At 40.7% G+C, this 12,094-nt stretch overlaps 1 protein-coding gene across 2 annotated transcripts; it reads right to left on the bottom strand.

Moving 5' to 3' along the window:
• Positions 1-793: 793 nt before the first annotated feature.
• LOC310964939 (synaptogyrin-1-like) lies at positions 794-11,190 on the bottom strand. 2 transcript variants are annotated; one of them, XM_083938271.1, is made up of 4 exons: positions 11,067-11,190; positions 8,201-8,435; positions 6,931-7,076; positions 794-1,684 (listed from the first exon to the last, which is right to left on the bottom strand). In XM_083938271.1, the coding sequence occupies exons 1-4, from the start codon at positions 11,169-11,171 to the stop codon at positions 1,457-1,459; spliced, it is 714 nt and encodes a 237-aa protein (XP_083794397.1). In that variant the 5' UTR covers positions 11,172-11,190; the 3' UTR covers positions 794-1,456. The 2 variants fall into 2 exon arrangements, with proteins under 2 accessions (XP_083794397.1, XP_083794396.1); XM_083938270.1 differs by lacking the exon at positions 794-1,684 and adding an exon at positions 3,810-6,805.
• Positions 11,191-12,094: the final 904 nt, after the last annotated feature.

A 12,094-nucleotide genomic window follows, 5' to 3' on the forward strand; every position in this document is an offset into this window, starting at 1 on the left:
ACATACTATTCTATGACTTTTTATGCATTTTACGACAAACTATTCTGTGACTTTTTACAAATTTTTCGACATATACTATGACTTTTTATGCATTTTTCGACATACTATACTGGGACTTTTTATGACATACTATACTTTGACTTTTCCTTTTTCAATGACGTACTATAATATTACCTTTTCCACATACTACTTTAATTTTTTATGACACTACTGGTACTATACTGGTTTTTATGAAATTTTTCATAACATCATATCCTTTCACTTTTTAATGAAACTCTTATTATATACTATACGTTTGTGACTTTTGTTTTGACTTATTATTACTCTTTTAAAGGCCTTAAAGAGGTCTTCAAAGGTATTAATTGTTACTCCAGAATTCCAGCATATATCCTGTGTAGGTCATTCAACATGTGATGTTTAAACCAAAAATAAAGATGACGCACAGCACAGCTGCTGTCTGCTGCTGGTGCTAATCAATTCAACATAACTCAAATACCCTTTTAAATTATGGTCCTCCAGCAGATGTTGATTAATATTCCTAACACATCCTTGGATCTTCATCTCAATACATATTTATATTAAAAAAGAGGTTCTCACATTTTAAGAAGCAAAGAGGAGATAATTTAAAGATGAAGTGAACAACAGCACACTGACAGCTCTGATAGGGGTGTTGGATAGCTTTTATTTTTCATATTCGTTTTACCACTTCAGCATATCACAATAAAATATTTAATCACATGAATATTTCACACTGAAACACTATAGCATTCAGAATGCATTAAGCTGTCCTGCCTTTATTTTCCTGCCAAGAAAATGTACCAATTTCAGATCACCTCTCTCATTTCCTCGCTATCTATTGGTCAAGCTACCTGTCTATCTCAATTTCAGCCAATCGGAGGCCACATGTCTGCAGGGCAGCTTGTGATTGGTCAGACTGACTGAGGGCAAACAGAAGCAGTTAAACAGAGCGACAAAGCTTCACTGTCCTCCATATTTCCTTCACTTAAGACCATGTTCCCCTTCATAAGGCAGATGAAGCATCATTACTGATCTACATCTATGTTAATCTGCACCTCACCGTATGAACATGCAGTCAGAGTGTATGTGTGTGTGTGTGTGTGTGTGTGTGTGCCTCCAGGTGTATATATATATATATATATATATGTGATTCCAGATGTACAATGTATATATCCAGGTGTGAGTGAGTACATGTGTTAGCGTGCATCGATATCTGTGTGTGTGAGTGTGTGCGTGAACAGAAGAAGACAGTATTCTTGACACAGAGAGTTACAACTAACTAAGCTGAGCCAGCTGTTGCCATGGTGAAAATAGATCATACATGACCCAGAATCACACCAATCCCAGGAGGGGATGGAAAGCCACTAATCAGCGAGGCAGGAAGTTGTCCGTGCCCGCGTCGTATGCAGTGTGGTTCAACTCCCACCTCTGTCTGTCTCTAGAAAGCAGGAGCCATGGGTCTCTGCTGTGTGAGTTTCTGGGGGTCCAGGGTTTCAGTGAAGGGTGGGGCTTGATAGGGGTTGGTGGTTACTATGGTAGCTCCGTTGGCGATAGGGTACGGTGTGGCTCGAGCGTTGCCGTGGTGAGGATCCAGGTGTTGCCATGTGAACAAGTTTGTGGGGCTGCCGGTTAAGAAGCGCCGCAGTGCACTCAGAGTCAGTACAGCCTGTTAGTAACACACACACACACACACACACACACACACACACACACACACACACGCGCGCACACACACACACACACACACACACACACACACACACACACACACACACACACACACACACACACACACACACACACACACACACACACACACACACACACATTGGCAGAGGTTGTTAGTTACACACTGGTTTGCATTGGAGCCACATGATTACTGTTACAGCACTTTTTCCCAGCAAGATTGCGAGTCTACAGCCATGCTAGTGTCTAACATCAGTGTGCTAACATGCTGATATTAAGCAGGTATAATGTTTACCATATTCACCATCTTGGTTTAGCAATTTAGCATGTTAACATTTGCTATTTAGAAGTAAACAGAAGGTGGATGGGAATGTTGTCAGTTTTGCGGGTATACCAAAGTTTTGACGGTGTCATCCCTATGTTTCCCGGGTCCTATGTTCCCCACTCGGTGAACCCGGTTGCATTCGCTGGTTTCGCTGGTTTAATTCAGCATTGTTAGGGCTAGAGGTCACGGTTAGGGAGTAGTGTTAGGATCTACATAGGGCTATTTGCTGGGGAATTCGGGATTGATTGTGGAAAAAATCACAACATTGGACCCTTTTTAAAAAAAAGGTTTTCCCATGTCACATACAAGGCAGGGATACAGGACCCGGGGAACATAGGTACGAAAAGTCAGAGCATCTCCAAGGCAGAAGGATTCATCCTCTCAATGATAATGTCAAGGCATAATATAATGTCCCATAGTTGTTGAGATATTTAAGTCTGCCATAACTTAAGTCACTCCTCACGATCTGCCTTTTTTTGTGCGGTCTGTCTTTGCTGTAATAGTTTCCAGTGATTATAGTTTACAGTGATGACACCAGTGCTTTTCTGAAAAGTTTGTGGCAGCACAAAAAAGGCTAGTGCCTTTAAGGAGTGACTTGAAAAATATCTTAACAACTATTGGATGGATTGCCTTGAAAGTCTGGATAAAAGAATCAACCAAATGAAATGTTGCTGGTGAATATTGTGTTATTATCACTGTATGCATTTCAAGCGTGTTGTTAGCTGTGTAGTCAATCCTCTGTTAATGTAGCATTTAGCTAGCTAACTAGCTAATGTTACCGTCTTTGTCACAGAAGCAAAACCAGTGTGTTCTCTAGCGTCCTGCCACAGGAAGACGCTATGTGGACACAGGCCCTAATGTGCCTTAAATCTTAAAAACTCCCAATCTAGAGATCCCCATAACTTAGACTTTTGTGACATTTTAGTTCTGGGTTCCTCCTTCAGTGTCGACTGGACACCGTAACAAACAGCGACGTGTGGTTATACACAAGCTGGTCAGTGGCCCAAAATGGATTCCAGCGTGCCAAATCACTTCACAGTTTTGCAGTTTTCTCCAGACCCGCTGTGATTCTTAATTTTTCTCTAATCTTTTTAATAATCCTTTTCCCCCCTGCACTGTTTGACTGTGTGTTGCATTCACATTTCTGCCAGATGCAAGAAATCTTCTGGTTTCGATTGTTAATCTCTGACTCTCTCAGAAAAGTGTTCTGCATTGTTGTTTGTTCAAGTATTGGTTGTTCTATTCAGGAGTAAGATGGTGCTTAACGTTGCTGTGTTTGTTGTCCTTGTTGGGACGTAAGAACACATCTGCTAGCTTAACCACTACACTACATTCCTTTTTCATCAATTTCCTGCAGTGAAAAAAGGCCAATTACGTAAACGTGGACACAAGTACACACACACAAGCACAGAAGCGTCTGGTTGAGAGTGCTGTTACCCAAAACAGGAAGGAGGATTGAAAAACAAAGGCCATTTGTTCTTAAAAGAAAAGCGTTTTAATATTTTGCTTTGATAAAGTTTGGGGACTCACAAAAGACTGTTTAAATCAAGGTAGGCGGGTTAAACTCCTTAATGCAACTTGAGGGCATCTTATTGAATAACTGTATAAGCTCAACAGCGAGATTGCAGAGGTGAAAATCCCATTCATATTCTTTTTTTAAACAAACTTTATTTAATTAAATATACTTTATTTTAAACATTTAGCCAGATTGTTTTAAGCGTCAAAGGTAGACGCCCCACCATCTATGAGACTGTGAAACAATGGTATATGTTCCCGTAGAAGCCAAAAGTCTGTTTGATTTCAACCTTGTTTTAAGAAAAAATATAACATATTCATGTTGTCATGGAGAAGTACTTCACTACCCATAATTCTGAGAACGTTTCTAATAAGTGAAGCTCGCTGATACCGTGGAAATGTTGACCGCTACGACTGAACGCTATGTACACAGCCTTGTACCTGTGCTTTTTCTTATTTTTTCCAAATTTGTTTTTGCACTGAATCAGATGCTTTATGGTCAAGATTCATCTTGTAGTTGACTGGCTTGGTGGTTTCAAGGTTTTCTGACAGAAAAACAGAACAAGAAAATCTCTTTCGGACCCAAATTCAAAAAGTGGTCGTCACTGTTGAGCTCTCCCTGTCTGGTAAATCCTCTTGGGTCAGTAGATGAAACAACCCTGATCACATCACTCATTAGAAAGACCATAGACATTAGAAGAGAGGCTCAAACGACAGTATGCTGTACAGATTTTAAAGCATGTTGAGGGAAATTAAACCAACTTTAATGTGAATGTAAAATCAGTAGACTTCTCCTGAGAGAGAAAAGCCAAAGTCAAATCAAAAGGACAATTATTGGCTCTCTGTCACATGCTATGAGTCCTTTAAAGAAGAACATTAGATCCAATGAACACAGAGTTTTTGGGGAGAAATGACTTGGCAAAGTAAAAAAGACTCCTTTGTAACATACTATACATCCTTGACACAATTACAGCTTAACCTCTCCACGTCCCATGACAGTGAGACGAATGGCTGCTGTTGGTTTGACGGTAAAATTGCTTCAGCAGATCCATTGAGTTGTCAATGGAGAATAAATGTCGGTCTCTGTTTGACCGCCAATGTTCTCTGGCACTGCAGTTCTTTTAAAAAAAAACTTTTATCTAAGCAGGAAGGTTTCGCTGAGAGCAGCTCTCTTTTGTTTTTCTCAGGAACACCGTGTTCACATCCGCACAGTTACACACATTCACACCTGGAAACTGACACGGTCTGACCTGCTGGCGACTGAGCCAACACATCATCATTTCCAGCTCGTCACTTGAGGACGCTTGGTCGGGACCTTTTGCATCATCATTTCCAAAAGTGCAGCGTACTTGATTAGGTTTAGGCAACAAAACTACTTTTGATTGAGATTTGTGTTTCTTACACAACTTGATTTACGGACGTAGGTCAAAATACATTGGTGTTTGTTTTACCCATACACCCACTAGGACCTCTTGTCACTCTTTATACTATGTCTTCTGACTTCTTCCTAAAAGAGGCAGCCCTGCATGTGCAAAAATAACCCTAAAGGGGTGGTCAGTGTGTTAAAAAGCGTTCTTGACCAGGCGGCATTATGTGACAAGTTGGGAGTGAGAGTGTTAACTGGAGCATTTGAGGGTAAAGTGTCTTGCTCAAAGGCTTAACGAGTAACTAAACACCCAAACAACTTTTCAGCAAAACACCAATATAAGTATATGGGTATTTACTAGTGTGGTTGATGGATTCAGGTCCAAATCTTGACATTTAAGTGCAAAAATAAATCTTTTCTATGCAGACAGCAAAATAGACTGAGATGCTTTGGGTGAAGCAGCCAATCAGAGTTCAGCCAGAGGTGAAAGGGGAGAGGGGGTTGGGTCGGTCAAACTGAGATGGAAATACAGTACAACAATGTACAAGAGACGTGTCCAATAAGATGCTGAATAAGATATTGTTTCAGTTCTCGTCATCACATTTCCTTCAGTGTAAACCGCTCTCGTCCCTTCAGGAACTCGCAGGTTAATTCACCATATTGTGTTATGACTACACATCGAGACTGTCCTCTACTGGTTAAATCTGACAACTGCAATTTAATTTGGCTATTGGCTAATCTGGTGGTGGGTAATCTCTATATGCAGATTAGACATGTGAACGCAACTGGACAAGATTTGGGTAACAGAAAAGTTGTGGTTTCTGTTTGTAGCCCGAGCAGTATTGACCAATCACGTCTGAGCGTGCTTTGGTTGAATGCAGGTAAAAAGTTTGTGTTGAGAGCAAAAGAAGCGTGACGAATCAGCCATCATGCAATTATGGAATTAGCTTTTATCTGGAGACGATCATTAACTTCTTGTTATTATTTATCTGGATTAATGAGCAGATATCTGTTTATAGAGACGCTGTGTCTCAACTCTATTCTCCCGTCTGGAGTTTCTAATTGGACCGCAAACAACGACCGCCACTCAGAGGAGGAAGTCTTGGCCTGGATATCCCCTAAATTCACCAGAAAGCCTGCAGTATTAGCCGTTGCCCCAGAGGCTAAATTGCCATCAGACAGTCGATGACACTGAGAGATGTATATAGAGAGAGCTGTCATCACAAACCAACCAACACCGCCCTCTTAGACGAATATTCTCAATGTTTTTTCTCCTTTTTTCTGAAGACAAATCTCCACTCTCTATTATTCAAACACGCTAATTCATAGAGAAGAATAAATTGATTAAAGTAATGACTTTAACAATAATACTTAACAGCCCCCCTTCCCAGCTCTGCTGATGTTGATACTTTTTCACAGAAGCAGTTATTGAATTTCCAGGGAACAGGCACTTCAGCCCAATCTCTGGGGTTTAGTTACCGGTACTCCTTAATGGTCGTGATGAATGACGCCCACAAAGCTCTTTCACTTTCACACCGACATTCATCCTGCTGGTCAGTGGATCGAACTCAGAAAACTTTAACCTTTGAGCCACCAAGGTAAAGACAGATCCAACAAATCCATTGTAATATTGGAAAAATATCCATATAAACAATAATGAAAATAGTCCTACTCTAAATATGCAAATTCTTCCACTTAACTAGTATCTGTAGGAAACCTGAACCTATATGACAAGCTTTCTGTGTGTTTGTGTGTGTGTGTGTGTGTGTGTGTGTGTGTGTGTGTGTGTGTTAGACTAGAGCGAGGGTGGGGGGGCTCTTTGGAAGGAGCCTCTGCTTGTCCTCCATGAAGGAAATGCTCTTAAATCTGTTCATTTCCAGCAGACACTGATAACCCTGAAATACACACACATACACACAAACATGATGATGATGAACAGACACAGACACACACACACACACACACACACACACACACACAAACACATGAATGTACACACAGACAGTGTAAACATACAGACCCAGGTCAGGATGGAGAAGAAGCAGAAAGCGATGGTGGCTCTGGCGGCGTCGGAGCCCTGGGCCAATGGCAGCTCTTCTGGAGAGGTAGCCTGCCACTGATTGGCCAGAAAACAGAAGCCAACGAACCACAGGAAGCTGGCAAGACCTGGAGTTTGGACACAAAGGGGTCAGACATTAAATCCTTTAAACCTCTAAACAAACTTTTATCAGAGAGCTTATCCAGATTTTAGTAGATAAAAAAATAAACAGAATATTACTTTTTTTGTATCTTTTATTTTCTCAAATATCTTTAACAATATACAAATAACATTATTTCCATTGTTGTTAACAATCAACAACTGTTGGCAAATATTGCTCAAGTCTTTTTATTATTAACCCTACTATGCAAAGTAACTTGTTACCAGGGATGTTGGTTTTGGTTCATTTTGCTCTTTAAAGCCTGACGTCACCTACTGGTTCATTTTTAAGAAAAAAGAAGCAAAATCACAAAAACATGCAGTCCTGATGTAGCTTTCGTTTGTGGAAGCTGTCCACTATATTTCATGCTCGATGGCCCACCTGGTCCAAGCATCAGGGAATTAATGTATATAAAAAACTTAAATGTGTTATATAAATAAGAAACTCTGCGTAGGTTGCATCTGTGTTAGAGGTTGAACGGTCGAGAGAGAGAGAAGGAGAAAGTGTGTGTGACGGTGAGTATGAGGTTAGCAGTAACTGTGAACGCAGCAGTGTAGTTTACTTCTTTATAAAGATTATTTTTGGGCATTTTTCAAGTCTTTTATTATATAAAATACAACAGACAAGAAATGGGGTGAGAGAGACATGCAGCAAAGGGGCGCAGGTCAGAGTCGAACTAGCAGCCGCAGCCCCGAAGACATTAATCCTCTTTACGTGGGGTGATTGCTCTAACCGCTGTGCCACCGGCCGCTCCGTGTACAGTTTATTTGGTCTGTGAATAAATGCTAAAACCCTTCAACACCCAAGCCAAAGCCCTGTGTCTTGCTTGTCACTTGGTTAAGTTCGGCATAACTTCGGCACAGTTACGGAGTGCGAATGTAACCGTTAGGACGACATGTGTAACCGGTCAAAAATATTCTTGGCGGTTAACCGTTTACATCTCTATTAATTAATAAAGATAGAAAATGTATTTAGTACAGTGAAGAGTAAAATATCTCCCTCTGAGATGTGGTGGAGTTTACTCAAATAAAGTATAAGTACCTTAAAATTGAACGTGAGTAAATGTTGTGTATTTGAGTGTGTTTTTCGCACCAGAGAAGACGAGGTCCAGCATGACAGCTCGTCTTCTGTCCTTGACGTTGCTGATGGAGGGGAAATAAATGTCCAGGATCAGGAAAAAGATGCTGCCTAGGAAACAGGCCACTCCCACGGTAACGCCATAGTTACAGGCATCAGCGTTGTTGTTGAAGACGCAGAGCAAACGCTCGCTGCCGATGTTGATGTAGCCCTCGTTCACGATGCAGCTGAACACCACCATGGAGAAAACCTGCAGGGGAAGGACACACGTGAGCCGGTTATTATTGTAACGGGTAGAAGAGAATGAAGTCACACTGGAGTATGAATGCCTTTCATTCCTCATGCAGGCCACACACAGACACACCAGGACAAACACTTCACTTCAAGAGTGTGTGTGTGGATGAGATGCAAAAATACACCACTCTATAAGTGTAATAGTTTTAAAGAGGAGGTTCAGCAAAGTTACAAAAAACAAAAACAATAATTTAAATAGTTATAATTTGTGACAAACAGTTTCAGTTCTATTTGCAGAGATTTTGAAATATCCACCTCTGAGAAAAACTGAAGTTTGTCTTCCCAGAAGCAGTTTTCTGATCGCTGTGTATAATCCACAGACCTCGCTGTCAGCAGATATTAGAAACAGTCGTATGTATGAATTAAAAAACACAGAAAATTCCCCGCAGTAGAATCTGTGGATTATCCAAAGCACCCATGGACGTTGTTTCTGAGATGACTCATCACTGTTGAGTTTGTTAAAAATGAACAACACTTTGATTTTCCTGAAGTTTCCACAGAAAAAGTCCAAAGCTATACCAGGAAAGTGAAGCAATAACGACCCTCAAGTTAGTCCAGTTATAATGCGACATAATGCTAATTTATTTAAGAACTATGTAAGAATGATATCAAACTACATTTGACCCCTCTAGAGCAGCCTTAAAGCTTCATTCCTTTAGAGCTGAAACAATTATTCAATTAACTGACAGACAGATACGACTATAAGCAACTAAACTCATAATTGATTCATTCATCATCATCATCTTCAACCATTTGTCCCTAATTGGGCGTGAGGCGGGTACATCTTGGACAGGACACTAGTCTATCGCAGGGCAGACAGAGACAGACAACCATTCACACACACACCTGCACCTGCATGTCTTTGGAGTGTGGGAGGAAGCCGGAGAACCCGGAGAGATCCCACGCAGACACGGAGAAAACATGCAAACTCCACGCAGAAGGGCCCAGCCGGTATTCAAACCAGGAACCCTCTTGCTGTGAGGTGACAGTGTTAACCACCACACCACCAGGCTGCCTTAATATATAAATTGATAAATCTTGTTTCACATTTGTGAGGGTTTTCTGCTTTTTCTCTGGTTTATATCGTTGTAAATTGAGTATCTTTGTTTTGCACTGTTGGTCTGACAAAATAAGACATTTGAAGACGTCACAATGGGCTTCTTGGAGATTGTTGCTTCACTCTTTGCTGACACATTTCATAGAGAAAATTATTATAGTGCATTAATTGAGAAAATAATTGGTAGATTTGTTGATAACTGTTAGTTTTAGCTGTACTTTCTGTTTTCAGTTTAGGAGAATATTACCAAATAAACTAACAGAATATCTAATTATAAACAGTGAACTTTGGGTCTTTGAGCACTTTGCCTGGTTGTTTGGTCAACAGCAGATAATACTAGAGAGTATTTTGCTATTTGTACGAACTGATCCTTTAAGAAATGTTGTTACTTTATTCTCTTTTAAAACTGGACGCCAGCACCAACCAATGGACATTTGTGACAGTGAAGAACGGTCAACAGCCTGCAAAATAAATGTTTAATTTACCAACTCTTTAGATATAGAGCTAAACAGATTAGTCGAGTAATCAGCGTCAAAATTATTGCAACTATTTTCATAATTGTTTCATCTTTTTTTTTTGCTATTTTTCAAGCAAATGTGCAAAACGGTTCCTGGTTTCCTGCCTCTTACTTTTGAGTATTTACTGCTTTTCTTTGTCTTATGTGACAGAAACCTGAATATGTTATGTTATGAATATAATATGTTTATGGACTGTTGATTGGACAAAACAATTTGATTATCATAACGTTTGGATTTAGGACATTTTCACTATTTTCTCACATTTTATTGACACACAACAATCAGCCGATCAGTCGATCAGTCACCGGCATGATGAATCTATGATGAAAATAAACGCTTGTTGCAGCCCTGGTCTCCATCTAAAGCAAATCATTTCAGTGCCTTTGTCACATTATTAATTGCATTGATCTGTTTCCAGTTATACATATTTTCTTGCTTCCTCTTTACTTGATTATGTTTTTTAGGAGCACTGGCAAACTGGTTAAGACAAATCATGTTGAACTGAATTATGAGACGGATAAAAGAAGAAAGAGGGTTCATCATGTGCTTCTGTTAACTTGCTCTATCCCTCATTTTAAAACCAAACTGTTCCTTCAGTGGACATTAAAGGCTGTGCCGTGACTCACAGCTGCACAGCATCGCACCAGAGAGGCGACAGATGAGAGGTGTTACATTCTGGTTAGGGGGCATTCAGAGCCGAGGCGTTTACACCGAGACACAAAGAAGCTCCTGATAAACATATGGTAATCAGACGCTGGTCCTGGAGCTCAAGCCAGAAGCTGCATCACTGAAATCATTTCTATTTATTAGCCCGAGCTGCACAAAAGAGATTTAAATTCAAGCATGCTGTTTTATATAAATAAAAAAGAATCTACAACAGTGATTTCTATGAATCCTGACTGGATAAGACACACAAAAGACACAATGAATGGAAGAGAAGCACATCAGGGGGGGTGCAGGTAGGCCCGTTCATTGATGCCAAACCACACATTGCAGAGGAGGCTTCACTTACCCACGACATCAGTCTCAGGATGGTGCGGGGATGCGTGAAGAAGGCGACCGGATCGAAAGCGACGCTCCCAGCCTTCCCGGCGCCGTACGCGCCCGCTGGCTGCATCCCTGCGGCTTCGTGCAGCCTGACGCCCGCTGAAAGAAGGAGAGGAGACGGTCAGAGCTGCACGGAGCGGCGGCGTCCTCCTCCAGCCTCCGTGTGAAGTCACACCGCGTCACCGGGAGCACATCAGTCACAGGCTGCAGGGTTAACTGTCAGTTACCATTATGGTTTCAATTACATTTAACACATTTATCTCTGTTCAACCTTGTTTTTTTTTTGTTGTTTTTTTATTTGATGAGAAAGGTTGTTTTAGTCTAAAAGGACACAACATTAATGCAAATTTCCCATATCTGGCTAAAATTGAGGGGGGGATTTCTGTATTATCATTCATAGACTCTCAGTAGAAACATATGTGATGATACAATTGTGTGTTATTGTTTTACAACATTTAATCGTTCAAATTAAACATATTTAGCAAAATTCTGATAAAAGAGATGAAAGTTTCTGTTCTTACACATGTAAAGAGTTTGACTCAAGCCCCCACCACAGAGAAGTGCCAAAAACTGCAGTTCGCAGAAAGTCCACTAGGGGCAGGTTTCATGATAGACCAGTTTCTCATTGACCCCCATGTTAAACAGGCCGTTTTCACAGCATAATTAAACCTGTTTAAGGCCTGGTACAAAAAACATTCTAGTCTGTATGTTTAGGTCATATCTCCATTTTTTGTACCAGGCTAGTTTTTATTTTATTGGAGGTTAAAGTTTACGGATAATTAGGGGTGTGGCCTCTTGGGTGACAGCTTGTCTCTGGCTGTCACTTCACCTCGGAGGCTAGTTGTCAGGATTAGCACGCTAACTCGGTCATCTTGACCTCGACTGCGGTCATTCGTGTGTCGGTGTTTCCATAAGTGACAAGATGGTTTGCTCTTTGATCAACTGTATAAACAGATGGTTTAGGAACGCACCATGTTAACGTTAGCTCTGTTA

The sequence above is a fragment of the Echiichthys vipera genome (assembly GCF_963691815.1).
Source record: "Echiichthys vipera genome assembly, chromosome: 2".
NCBI lineage: Eukaryota > Metazoa > Chordata > Actinopteri > Perciformes > Trachinidae > Echiichthys > Echiichthys vipera.